The following is a 14,349-nucleotide window of genomic DNA, read 5'->3' on the forward strand; positions in this document are numbered from 1 at the left end:
AGCCTCACCTACCTCTTTATCAATCCGTTTGCCTTCTTCAGGAGCTTCCTCCTTCAGCTGATGTTCCCAGATCTATAAGGAGACCCTTTAGCCCATCTTCTTCCAAGTAATCCCTTCTCTGTATTCAGAGCCCCATGAACCACAGACATTCTTATCCTTGTCTTCTAGGTGCTCTTGCCAAAACAGCACCTGAGAATGGCCCCCAAACCAAACCGGGGAATGAATTCCCAATATCCACAAGCCCAGATACAACTGGGAATAGTTTTCAGGGAGATACAGAGGACAGGGCAGATGCTGAACCCCACAAGGACTCACCTTCCCTTTCCTCTGCAGCACCAACCCCTCTGAGAAGGAAAAGCACCCACACTCTTTCCAACTCAGAACTGAGCAGCTCATATAAAATACAGAAATGAGGGACAGGGGTCCACGAGCTGCTGCAAAATCAGGGTGAGCTCAGATCCAGGCTGCCTCCAGGACTGACATCTGCTGGGGCATTCACACCTGGTTTGGAACGAAATCAAGGGGATGTGAGAATGAGGTAAGGAGCAGCTCAACTCCATCAAGCTGAGGTCATCCAGCTGTGCTGCTTGAAAGTTACATGGGAATGTTAAAGCAAAATCTACATATTTTAAAAATGAGACACCTATGGAGTTTAAGCTTTGCCAGAGTTTGGGAGCAGCTAATTACAGTCCTGACCAGCTGGAGGTTTCCTGGTTGAATTCTTCCTAAATTGCTAAATTAAATCTTGTGCTCTGTTTTGACTCCTTCTCTAGAAGGTCTCTGAAAAATGGACAATCTGAAAGAGTCCCATCAATTACTCTGCACCAGATGCAAGGCTTGCAAAGAAAAATGAAATTATTTAAATTGATTTTTAACAGCATTTGGTACATAACATAAATCTGTATCATTCTTCAGGTGCTGCTTTGTACAGCACTGGCCTGGGACTCTTCTGAATTTAATGATAATGAAGTTTTATGTAAAAAAATGCTGAGTGTGTAGGGAGCAACAGCAACCACTGCCCCCAGAGGCTGGATCAGCATCACTACAGTAAGAGCAAAGCTTTGGAAAAGTAACTTGGCACTGGAGAGGTTCCCCACTGCAGCTGTAAAGGACTGAGTTTGTCCTGCAGCATCCCTGAGCCCATCCAGTTTTTGCAGCAGGGCCAAGGGTAATCTCTCAGATCTCTTCCCTGACATGGCATTGGATGAAGGTGTGTCCAGCACGACAGATCAGCCCCCACACAACTGCCTGAGCAAAACTTGGACACATCCACCCCCAGCAAAGCCTCTGGCTCCAGAACAGCTGAGTGCTGGATGGGAGCCCATGTTCAGGATCATGTCCCGCTGGCCTCAGCACAGGCTCCTGGGCTTTGCCACCAGGCCAGCACAGCTGCACGGACAGCCCTGGGATGGACGTGCCAGTACAGGGGACAGCACCTCCAACCCCCCCAAATGAACACAGCTGTGCCTGTCACTTAGTAAAATAGAGTTTTATTTGTTCATACAAATAGTATGAATTTTCAGAATTTCATTTTCTTAGAAACATCTTTCTCTGTGTAAAATTAATTTGTGTTGTACATACCACAAAATACTCCATATACATTTTTTTTAGATTTTCCTTTTTGTGGCTTTTTTTGTTTGTTTGTTTTGCTTTCCATTTTGTTCTTTTTTTTTACAAATTGGCTACTACACTATAGAACCATGTTACAGACAACACATCACTAATACCTGTACTACACTTCTGGATACAGGAGTGAATGAAACTCAGCCATAAATTAATGTTACAATGTGGAAAAAAAATCAACCAACCAAACTTCTAATCACACTTCCAAGCTTAACTTTTTTTTTTTTTAAGGGGTATTTAAAAAAAAAATGCACTGATTCCAATATTAGCAACCAGATGAACACCATAGATGATTCACCTTCATTGTCATATTTGTTAGGTAAGGCTTTTTTACATTAAAAGTCTAATGCAGATTTCATCCTGAAGGATATCAAGTCAGGACTAACAATTTGCTTATGGTTAGAAGAGTTATTATTCACTCTCTGTATTTCCACTCTCCAACAAGTTTGCTCCACAAGAGCTTTTTGCAGCAGGACTTGATTATACAAATTAAGCCCACACTCTGCTGTACAGCTGAGGAAGGCATTGGGATATTAAAAACTTGTTTCCAAGAAAGCAAGAAGGAAGACGTAAGGGATGCAAAACTCTTGCAGCACTGAGCAGCCGGCACTTGCTCCAGAGGGAAGCGCCTGGAAAGGAGCCCAAGCCGACACACAGGGCCTGGAGGCTCCACCAGTGAAACGCCCTGGGAAGTGGCATGGCCACGGCTGGGGGCTCACCCAAAGGCCAAGTGGAGGGGTCAAGCTTCTTTCTATGCATTGCATAAGCTGCTAGAAGGAAGACCAAGGTTTCGAGAACCATAAATCACTTGTTTTTCCACGGAAGTATTTTCCTCTCAGTGCCTGCAGCTCCTTTCCCTCAGCCACCCAAGACTGGCAGGGTCTGGGATAAAGCAGACACACTCCTGCATTCATCACCTGTCCTGGCAGCAAGGAACAGAGCCAGGGACCTGGCTGGAATTGAAGCCAAACCCCTCAAAAGTGCATAGATTCACCCAGCCGCTCAGGCCTGCAGCTGGATTTTACAGGACTGGGGAAAAGCAGGGGTTATCAGCCTGCACAGCCCAGCAGGTCCAGCATCCCACCTGTGCCCCCTGAAGTCAGACTGTATTGGCCCAAATTGTCATTTCTTCACTAGAAATGGCTCAGGGCAAGAAGGAGAACTTCTCTGTGGGAAGATGTGTTTGGAGGCAAACCCCAAGGAGGGATTTGCATCCTGCTCACAGCAGTTTTGTAGGCAGCTCAGCCTGATGATGTTAAGCTTAAAATCTCCCTTTCCTTGAGGTCACCCACATGCACTGCACCCCAAATGTGAACCTACATATGGCAGTGCAAGTCCCTAAATCCCTTTGGAGACGTGACACTGCTGAGCCAAGACAAAAGAGCTCAGGTTTAAACAGCTCTTAAGGGCAGCTCCCTGGCACCTGCAGATCCCTGCAACAGACCCAGAGCCGAGTCTGCTCTTTGCTCTGTCTGCCAGAGCAGGACTAGATCGAGACCCAGACAGAGAAGCCCAGGCTCTGAGGAACATTTTCATCACCCAACAGCCACAGCAGAGAGACGGAAGAGGCAAGCAAGAGTGAGGAGGCTGCAAAAGTAAAACAAACATTTGGGAAACACCACTGAATGGGCCCCACCACAGCTGGGCACAGCTCAGCAGTGGGCAGCTCCAAGGAGGAGCTACGGGTAACTGTGGAGAGGTGCAGGGCACAGATTTCTATAGGCAATGCATACGAAATTAGATGTTCTGCCCATTGGTGCTTTTGTTGTTTCCAGTTTCACTCACACTGCTTATGGAAGTGCAACACCAGGAGATGCTCAGTGCAGTGCATCATTTCAGTGCTGCAGGTGAGGTGTGAGGAGTTTTGCTGCCCAAAGACATCATAGCTCTGTTTCTGTTAAAAATTCAATGAGAAAATCACTTCTGCTGCTACCTTGCTCCAAAAGTGTTCCAGTCAAGCTGGCAGAACCTCTGACAGTAACGATAAGGCATCGGACACACATGGTGTTTATCAGGACCTCCTCAGCTCACAAAACACTGGCAGAGCTCTCAGGACAGCCCACCCAACCTGTCCTGGAGTCCCACAGCCACTGGTTCCACCCAAGGAGAAGGATTTCATTCAGGTTAATGGTTACATGCTTGGAGCCTCCTGTCCTGCCTGGCTGCCACCCCTGTGCTCAGCCAGGGCACCCCTAGACTGCCACAAATACCCCAACCCCAGCGTGCCCAGATTCCCCCCTGCCTTCCTACATATTCACCCTTGTTGGTAAAGCAGCACCTCTTCTTGGCTCTAAGCAAATGATGCTCCTTGGGAGAGACCACAGATAGGGTGTTGGACCAAAGAGTGATGGGAATTAACAGGGCTAAGGGTGATGTTCCCCAGTCTCAGTACCTCCAGTACTGGGAGGTGCTGCGGTAGCCCTGGGGCTGGAGGTAACACTGCCTGTGCCATGTCCTGGGACATGCTCCTGGGCATGATGCCAGGGAGACACCTGAGGTTTTCTTCTGGTGTCTTTGGTACATGAAGGGTGCTCCACGTGCTGCAGGCACTGCCATCTCCCAGCAGTGCCTGGCGTGCGTGAGTATTCCTGGAGCGACACTTCCTGCAGGTCACTCTGACCAACACCACACGTGTCACACACAGACACAGCATTTCACATTTGTCCTGCAGTAAAGATTTTAAATGCATAGAGGGATCATGGGAAAGAACCTCCTGGACAAAAAGCAGGAAGGAAAACTGTACTGACGAGAGCTCTGCCCATGCAACAGGCTCTGCAGCTTCTCTGCTGGAAAAAGAGCACGTTGCCCTCCCGGCAGTCCTGAGCAGGAGACCTATGGCTTGGGGTTCCCACGCTTACAGCCACTGGGAAAACATGCTGCTGCTCAGCAGAGGTATGTGGGGTACAGGGATGCCCAGCCTTCCTCCCACCCACCACAGAGAAACCCCCCCTGGGCCATGGAACTAACCAGAAAACTGTGGGTTGAGGGAGCACAACACTGGAGCAGAGACTGGGACACTGGAATAGGGAAAGCAAGTGTTTATAAAGGCCAGATACCCGTAACAAAAATAAACTTGTGCTTTCCCTCCCTCCCTTGCTTCGTTTGATTCTTAAATACAAATTTTGTTTAGGAAAAGTGGAAGCACTGTCTGTTACAAACCAAAACAAAGAGAAAGCAGAAGGGAAAAAAAACAAGGAAAGGAGAGACATATTAGAATTAAAATACCGTGGAATGTTAAACAGGTTACAGGCTACCATTCTAGCCAGTGTGGTTAGGCAGCTTAGTGAATTAATTGCTTAGGAATTAAAAATAAATTATTATAAAATAGATTTCTGTACATTTTACATACATATATCTCTCTTTATATAAGCAAACCGTGCTGGGCAAGTAATTACAGGGGACTTTCCCGTGCCAGGCTCAGTCCCAGCCAAAGTCCTGCCCTGTCATCTGGTAGAACTTCATGTTGAAGGGTCGGTAGAAGTCCCGCAGCCTCTGCACCACCTCCTGGTCGATGTCAGGGTGGGTCCTGCCTTTCGTCTTCCCCAGGCAGTGGGGTTTGCTGCTGCCTTCCGCCTTCTTCAGGCACGGGAACCCCTTGGTTTTGTTGAAGTAGAAGTGTTTGTCAGTGATGATCCTCTTGAGGCCCAGAAAGTCCTGGACCCTGCCCAGCTCCCCCGCGGGGTCGCTGATCAGCCTCTCCCCACTGACAAAGAGGATCTGCCCGATGGGGAAGTAGAGGAGCCAGTTCTCCAGGTGCTTGGCATAGATGCCAATCTGGATGGCGCTCCACGAGGTGTCGATCAGGCCCGTAGTCCTGTTTTTGAAGGTCAGGCTCTCAAAGGTGGGGATGTCGGGCTTCTTGGAGAGCGTCTGGGTGTAGTCCGAGATGGCTCTGGTCACGGGGTCCCGCACCACCACGATGAGCTTTGTGCCCTTGGACATGGAGGAGATGCGGGCTGGGGCCTCCTTGGTGACGAAGTAGCTGGGGGTCTTCTCCATGGTGATCTGCCCCTCCAGTGTCTTGGGCATCAGGTCCCTGCCAGCAAAACACACAGACATGGGTCAGAAGAGCAAGGAAGAGGAACAAAAATATCCATATGCATTTACATGTATGTTCACACATAGATACACAAGAATTCTTCTCCCTAAAATGCCTTCACAGGCCATTTGGTTCATACAGAGAAATCCATTTCCCACTGATTTAGGGATTAGGGGGGGGATTATTATTAAAGGCAACTATATTCGAAATCCATCTGAGTAATCTCCCAGTTATCCACGAATGGATTAGCTGGGCTACACTGTGTGCTTGGACCGTGTCTACATGTACCACACCAGCTCCAGACTGGTCAGGATGGATCCTGAGCTGCACCAGGTGGCTGTCCTGGCTCATGTCAACACCACTGAGACCTCAGCCCCAATCTAGAGCTCATTTCCCCATGGGAATGAGAGGATGGTATAGCAGAAAAGCAGCAGCTCACTGGAGCACATCTACCTCACTTTCCCTCAGCATCCCAAATGCAAATCTTTTCCCAGTTCAGGCAAGAGGGTGCAATTTTTCCCTGGCTTGCCAACAGCAGGACTTCACTCACAGGTGTCCTCTTGCACCCAGTTTCAGCCCCTGCTTTACTATTCCCTATCACTTTGTTCCCTCACATGAACTAGACAGAGCATCAAGAGCTGCCAGTGGCATCTTCAGCACATCCCAGTCCAGGAGACAATGAGGATCCCAGCACCGCCCCACAGGTTACAGCAGGTCAGGATGTGGAATACAACCATGGAGAACACAACCATGGGCAGGACATACTTTCACAAAGTACTTTTAAAACTTAAAGCTTTCAGCAACACCACCTTATTCCCTGGCTATTTCTAATTAATCACATAGGAAAGCATGAGGGAGCTTGCAGAAATGATGGAAGTGGCATGAAGCAGGAAGAGTCATTTTCTCCTGTCATTCACTAGGCAAGCTAAAATATTTTAGACTGTTTGCCAGTTCTTTCCCTTTATAGCCCAAATGGACTCATTTGCTCTGGGTTGTGAGACAGTTGAAAAGAAAAGGCAAAAGGGGAGTCAGGCACGAAATTAAAGCTATAAAACTTGATTAAGTTTTCAAAGCATCCACCCAGCACAGAGAAGTAAGCAGCCAGTGTGTGACCTGCAAGCCTGAAGCTGTGCTTCCCTCAGCCATACAACACTGCAGGGAGGCTGTTCCCAACAGCCATCTCCTCCCTCACTACTTTTATGCTTCCACAGCAAAGATCACCAGGGCTCTTGCAATTGAAACAGCCACTGATAATTTGTGCTAAAGCCAATGGTTGCCCTGATTAAGAACTCAAGGGAAGAAAACTGACCAATGTGTTCTGAGGGCAGGTAACAGGGGACCCAGGAATGAGAGGTCTGTTTGAATCAAAAATCGTCCCATGTCTACGAAATTTGGTCAGTAGCTATTTATGCAAATACTGGTGAGCTCACACTGTACCTGGTATTTTACTTCATCAGCTTCCAGCATTACCTTTGTGCAATGCGTTTACAGGCAAGGGGCACGCAGGGCTGCTCCTCCATCCTACAGGTGAGCTCTGCCTGGAGGCTGCCCATAAAGCCCCTTCTCCATAGTCCCAAGATGGGAGACAGTCCCTGTCCCTGCATGGGACTCTGGGAGAAGTGGTGATGGACAAGCTGGACTGTGGAGGAAGAGGATATCAGCTTATGAAAACCTCCAGTCATGCCCCGGCATGATGGCAACCCTGAAGGCTGGGATTTCAAGTCCACACAAGTGGAGTTTCACATGCAGATAAAAATCACGCTGGTCTACCAGATACCTGGGATGTGAGAGCTTCTGGAAGGCAGGAGCCAGTGTGTGCCAAGAACAGCAACCAGAATAAAACTCTGACTAATCCTTCACCTTTCTGGCCAACTCTGAAACCCCATAATGCTGTCACAGAATAGGGCCAGTCAATAACACTCAGAGCAACTCTTAAATTTATCGTGGGCTGATGTGGATTTTGACATTTGCTCATTAAGTGGTGTCTCCTTTTATGGCTGCATTAAACCCAAGTTCTACATCCTGCACTGGCCACCAACTGCTTTTCAGCTTGATTTAAGAGGTCGTTTTCCACCCATGAAGTCCTTAATGGCTTGGGACCTGCCTAAAGAGGCGAAAGCTTCCCAAAACACTCTCAGGTTGCCCGCACTGCACTGAAGTCCTTCAGCTTTAGGTCATGTTCATTGGATTGCTGGTTATATGGGGCCCTGCATTTTGGGACTGGTTTGTCCTCCAGGACTACTACAGTCAGTATTTATCAGTCTCCTGGGAATGATGCAAGGTTTATTTTTCCCCTCCTTGCACAAGAAAGGCATTGGGTAGGGCTGGGCTGTGAAACAGGAGGAAATTGCTGGGGATGGAGTGCCAAGTCAGTTGATCCAGTTGGGAAACACAGGTTCCTAATTCGCATTTCAGCAAATACAGAGGAGCACACTATAAGTGGAAGAAAGCAGGGAGCAACTCTTTACCCAAGAGGCAGCCACTGGCCTGGTGTCAGTCCCTTTTCAGAGCAGTTTATCTCCTGAACTGCATTTGTGGCTGAAAGCACTCAGTTCTGGGCGGGTCTAAACCTCCCAGATTGTTATTTTTGGAGAGGGCCTGAATTCTTGGCAATTTAAGAACATTTTGCTGGTGACCCATCACAGCAAGCAAAGCAGAACAAGGCACATTGACACACCTACTGCCCTCAGGTTGGCCAACACAGGCTGAGGTGAGCAGAGGTAGAAACAGAACCTTCAACCCATGTACAAGACCTGGATCCAACAAAAACAGCCCTCAGGCCCTTGCTCCTGTTCTCCCTTCATTGTAGCCCCATAGGTGCCAGGCATAGCCCAAAACTAAGACCCTCAAGATTATCTCAGACTCTGCTTTGTTTGTGAAGTGGCTGCATGAAAGGAAGACAGCTGCAAGTGAAGCAAAATATTGTGGCCCATGGATGTGGTTTGAGCCTCTGACAACACCACATCCAGGAAAGCAAAATTTTATTGCATCAGCATGTCAGTTGTGAGGAGCTTTCCCATGGTTTCCATAATCTCCCACAGAGGCACCATCCATCATGCTGGCAGCCAGAGACAGCAGAGCCTCAGGGACAGAAGGAACGGGTACACTGGCTAGTCTGAACTCACAGTGGTGGAAAAGTCAGCAAGAAGAATTTATTCCCATTCAAGCCACAGCGGGAGAAGGGCAATTTGGCCCAGCAGAGTACTGCAGCTCCAATACAACACACTGGACATATGTTTTGGTGGAAGGAGGACCAGATCCAGAGCCAAATATATCTGCTCCTGGGGCTCCAAGACAGCAAGGGCTATGCTAAACTACAGCTGCTGCTTTGGGAGGGGAAAGAGGAGCTGTGATGGTGAGAGACCATGATGCCCTGGCAGGATGCAGCCCCTTGGGAGAAAGGAGTGGGGTCCAGCAGAAACCCGTTTTCAGCTCAGGGGTGGATACAGATCACCCCAGAACAGCTTGTGGCCACTGGGGAGCCTCTGTTTCCATGGAGGATTCACAGGCACCGTGGAGACATGGGCAGCTCCTGCCAGCACTGTCTGGCACAAGGTGAGAAAGGCAGAGGTGCAGCTACCACTGCTGTCCATAGGGGAGAACAAAGGGAGATGACAGAGGGAATCAGGCTGTGGGAAACAGGGAGCTCAGCTGAGCCCCAGGGCTGGATGGAGACACCACTGACGGCCATAGCGGAAACTGTAGTAGAAAATATAGCATGAAAAGCTTGGCAAGCCATCCCTCCTGCCTTGTTATCCTCCTGCCTTCTGGCAACCTGGAGTTCAAAGACCTCTGGAGACAGCATCTGCATCCAAATCATCCCACTTCATAGCGACTATGAACTGTCTAATCCTTTCAAACCCACAAATACTTCTGGCCTTGAGAACATCCCACAGCAGAGAGTCCCAGCACCAAAGCACTGCCTCTACCTGCCATCTGAACTTCCTCGCCACTTCCCTGCTTGGGAAGGGATGAGGCACCTGCTTCTTGAGCATGGAAGAAGGAAGTGAGGATGAGGAACACCAGCAGACTCCCAGCATCCTTTATTCCCCACCCAGCCCAGCCAGCAAAGCACTGGAGGGGCTCAGCGCTGCTGACTAGGGCAGAGCTGCCAGCAACGGGGTCCCAGCAAGGGGAGGGAGCTGCTGTGTGAGCACAGCTATGAATTTTGCACAGGCGAAGAGCAAGCCCCTAACCCTGAGCTATTAACATGTCAAGAGGGACAGAGGAAAAGTTTTTCCTTTAATGAACATTTCCTTGCACCCTTCATAGGTGAAGTGATAGGCTTAGTCTAAAGATGGATTGGCCTACTTTACCTATTAACCACTTAAACTAATGTAATAAAGGCTCTCTTCATTCAAACAGCCCTAATCCCCAGCCCCACACAGCTCTGAAGCCTGGAATAAGAAGGGATACTAAAATGAACTCAGCCAGGCTGCTGCTTGGAGAGGCACTGGGCAGGGCATTTTATGGGGGTTTTTTAAGTGCAAACTTCTCCAATGTGAAAACCGGACCCAGAGTGAGATAAATTTACAAAGTGGGGATGACAGGTGGCCACATGGTAATCCAATCCTGAAGCCTAATGCCCTTTGTGGCAGCTTTTGTCTGCACAGAGGGGCTCCAGGCTAATCTGCTGCTACTTCTCAAGGAGGAACAGGCGAGCAGTCAGGGGGGCAAGGGGACCCCCACAACCTGTTGCTGCATTATTTCCCACAGGTAGGACAGACCAGTGCAGGGCAGAGCACAGCAGTGGTGGCTGGTTTTATCCCCGGGGACGTCTGTTGGTCCCCCCACGCACCTCCTGCCATGGCAAACACCTGCTGGGATAAACTCTCCCACTCTGCCGGAGCCCATGGCAGGGCTAAGCCTGAGGGGCTTCAGACACAACCGTCTGCCCGTGGCGGGGGTCACTGTCAGCCTGCCCAGCCAAGACCCAGCACACTCAGGTATGCGGCTGCCCCAGAGCTGGGCAAGTGAGCTTTCCTTTCCGAGGAAGGTTTTGTGCTGGATATATTCCTATCCAGCACCTGGAGCCACCCAGCATCAATCTGGGAGGTGGTCCCCCTGCTCCAACAAATTCAAGTAATGAGTCCCTCAAGTAAATCTTAAAATCGGGTTGTCCTGTGATGCAGCTGCAGCAATGGCACCTTCCAATCTCAAACCGCTCTGTTCCACACCAACCCACTTCTTCCTCAATCCTCTGTGATTCCTCAGTTTACCTCAGCAAAGGTGACAAAACTCTCCCGGAGGAGATGGACAGCTGTGTACAGGGTGTTGAAAAAGCAAGAGAAGTGCTGTTATGGTCAGGTTAAAACACCACAGCACCTGGATGCAGCTATGAGATGGAGGCTGGGGAGCACTCACAGCAGTCCCCACAGCAGCTCTGCCAGCAAATACAGCAAGAACCACCTTCAGTGCAGAATTTCTAAACTTCCCCCCCCCCCAGCCATTCCCTAGAAGCAAGGAAAATATGGGAAATGGGAGAAAAAACAAGTCAAACTATTTTGGACATCAGCCACATCCATGCCAAATTCAGGTCTGTAATCCAGAACAATTTGCTTTGCAGCCCCGCACTGCACACACTGAGCAACTAACCTATTTCTGGCCAGTTTCTACCCTATTCCTCACTGATGTTTAAAGAAGACAAAAAGTGACTCCTTTTCAGAAAACCAAATTTTGACAATCTGATTTTTTTCTGGGGAAACGGCCCCCAAATCCTCCCAAAAGGCTGTCCAAGAAACTGCATAAATTAGACTGAAAAGTTATGGTGAGAAGGTGAATAGAAATACAAAAGGTAAACACCAAAGTTCTTCTCCCATTCTAGGTGAAAACAGATTTTTTAGCCTCCAGAGTAATGACAGGGGGTTTGAAAACCCAAGATGACACCAAGCTAAAGTAGAGTCAGAACAACTCAGAACACGGTACAATTCAATGCACGTGATGAATTTATGATTTTTGTTGCATTTTTAATTTACAGGTTGGAAAACAAACAGGCCCAGTGGTGCCCACTTGGAACAGCTCTGAGGAACCAAGTGCAGAAGATGAGGCAGATTAAAGCTGCATCCCCTCAGAAGTCAATGCTTTCCAGCCTGCTGCATCTCCCTCTCTCTTGTCCCCATCCCAGGGGCAGTTTGGTATCCTGTTCCCATCCCAGCATGGTCCTGTTCAGCTTTGCTTCAGTCAGGATCCCACCAAAGCCAAAGGGTTCATTTCACACCACAGTCTATCTGTCCATCTGTCACTTTAAGTCAAACATTTTTAAGGAGGGCTTGCTTTACTGCAACAGCCAATTCTCACTCTAATTCCTGCTGCTTCTCTGCCTTTTCTCTCCTCCCCATCTCAATAAATAAATTTAGGCCAAGTGAGCTAATTCTAATATCTTGAAAAAGAGACACCCAGGGAATGATGTGGGTGGTGCCTCCATGGGTGGCAACTTTGCCTTACAGCTCACCCCCTCTGCCAGGACGATACCCAGTTGTTCCCAGTTTCTGAGGCAGCAGGTTGCTGTCAGAAAGCAGGAGAAATGTACAGGTCAGAGCTGGATTAAAACCACAGGTAAGGGCTGGATTAAAACCACACAGTTGTAGCCCCATAGTGGCACCTGACCATGAGCAAGAGCTCAGAGATGCTCTGGTAATCAAAACCCCAAAGCATCACCAGCTCAGCTCCTGAGGCCACCACACTGGTCCCATCCCAACCCTACCAGGCCCTTTCCCCTACATGGCTGATCACAAAACCATCGAATCCCAGCAATACTCCTTAAAAGCAAGAACCTGACCAGCTCCGGGAAAGACTGTTAAAGTAATAAAGCGTTTTAATTGCATCACTAACCTTGCCACCTGCATGCAGGTCAACTGGCTTCAAAATTACCTTCTTGGCTTTGACTCTGCTTTCTGGTGGCAGCAATGGGATGGGGGAATGAGGGAAATGGAGGAAGAGGAAGAAACAGAGAGAAAAGAAACAATCGCAAATTCCTCTTTGGGGCTGTGAGTGCTTGCTGCTTTTATTATTTGATACATCATCTTACCAAAATTTTCCTTGACTTCAGCTGCTGTTGCACCACAGACCTGCACAGTAGCAGGCAGTCTCTCCTCTTTTTATGACCAGTGGTAAGAGCAACACGTGTGCCTTTCTCTCGAGCAGGCGTCTGTTGTTTGGGTTGGCAAATTATACAACAATAAAAGGGAATGGCTGGGAACCAGCCTCGGCCTTTTTGAAATGGATGTAACCCTATCCAGCTCCGTCAAACACTCGCCACGACGATTACACAAACCAGATGATGGGAATTAATGAACTTTGGGGGTGAGGAAGGAGTAGATGAAGGAGGAGGGAAAGGAGGAAAAAAAAAATGTCTGCCCAAAATTAATGTTTTTCTCACTCTCCTTGCTCCCTGCCCCCTAATCTGTTAGGTGCCCTTCACTTCTTGGGGAGTTTTGGGGATTAAAGGAGGGAGAGGATGGTAATGGTGTGTGAAAAGTCCCCATCATGAAGGTGCTCTGGGACTTCAATGGGACCAAAGAGCTGGTGGCCACAGGCGGCATCACCATGTACCCCACAGGAACAGGCTCTGGTCTGGCTGTGGAGTCTGTTCTAAGCTCCTTTGATGCGGATAAAAACCCCCATCAAAGGTTCGGAGAGATGCAGGGCATGGGCAGATGGCCCTTTCGTCCCCACTCCATGTGGCACAGCTGGGATGCACCAAACATCCCTGGCAAATCAAAGCAAGCAGTGCCTCAAGGAGGGGGCAATATGCTGCTGCAAATACCAGGGTTTAGGATTTTTTTTTTTTTAATAAAAGACTTTATCCACCTCTTCAAAAGTCACTGCATTGAAATCAGACCTAGGAGCCACCACAGAGGTTTGACCCTCTCTACGCTGGGAAATGGGGAGCTAACCCAGCCACAGAGCTGAGCAGACAGTTTGCAGAAGCATCCAAGCATCAACCTGGATAAATCAGGGCCTGATCCATGCACAAAACCTGGAGGGTTTGTGCCTCCGAGAACAGCAATGGGTGTAATGAGCTCCACCAACCTCTGCTGCAAAGGCAGCCTCCCACCCCGTGCCAGCCAAAACCCATCTCTCACCCAAATGCTTCCCCTACCACATGAGATTAAATGGGTTAATTAGAAGCAGTCTCATAACAAATATATTGTGTGCTATCCCTCACAGGGCTTCTGCCTTCTGTATTGAAGTGCCATATATGGTGTACCACATAGCTGCAACCTACAGGGGAGCAATAACTTTGATCAGCAGAAACACTTGGTGGGAGTCTTGTCTGCACAGGACAGGCTTATGCTTTCACCAGGAAGCACAATAAAGAAGCCCGGTTCCACAAAGACTCCTGGGAGGCTGATGGGTGATGTCACCATCACTCCTGGCACACGCCCATTCCTTAGCAAAGGATGCAAAGGCATAAAAGTTGTCTTGGAGGTGGCTGATTGAAGCGATCCCCCTTCCCACCTGAGCTGATGCTCCATGCAGGGCAGCCTCTGGGAGGAAGGGTTCAAGGAGCTGAGACCAACTTGGGAGAAGTGCATCCTCCTTGCAGATGCTCACATGGATGTGCCCACAGGGTGCAGTCCTCTCCTTGTGGCCCTCTCCTCTCCTGGGGATCTCCAGCCCTGGCCAGAGAAGGGAAAGGGCAGAGAAAGAATGGGGCAAGCAGCACACTGTTCCCCTACTGCTTT

At 48.9% G+C, this 14,349-nt stretch overlaps 1 protein-coding gene across 1 annotated transcript in view; it reads right to left on the reverse strand.

The window, feature by feature from the left end:
* Positions 1 to 1,470: 1,470 nt before the first annotated feature.
* Positions 1,471 to 14,349, reverse strand: part of HS3ST3B1 (heparan sulfate-glucosamine 3-sulfotransferase 3B1) — a 30,275-nt gene continuing 17,396 nt past the window's right edge. The window contains exon 2 of the mRNA XM_042022128.1: positions 1,471 to 5,659. Within this exon, the coding sequence (XP_041878062.1) occupies positions 5,041 to 5,659 (619 nt within the window). The 3' untranslated portion in view covers positions 1,471 to 5,040. The remainder of the gene's footprint in view (positions 5,660 to 14,349) is intronic.

The sequence above is a fragment of the Corvus kubaryi genome, unplaced genomic scaffold (genome assembly GCF_017639235.1).
Source record: "Corvus kubaryi isolate FWS band 111438036 unplaced genomic scaffold, C.kubaryi_AGA036_p1.0 37187, whole genome shotgun sequence".
NCBI classification, from domain to species: domain Eukaryota; kingdom Metazoa; phylum Chordata; class Aves; order Passeriformes; family Corvidae; genus Corvus; species Corvus kubaryi.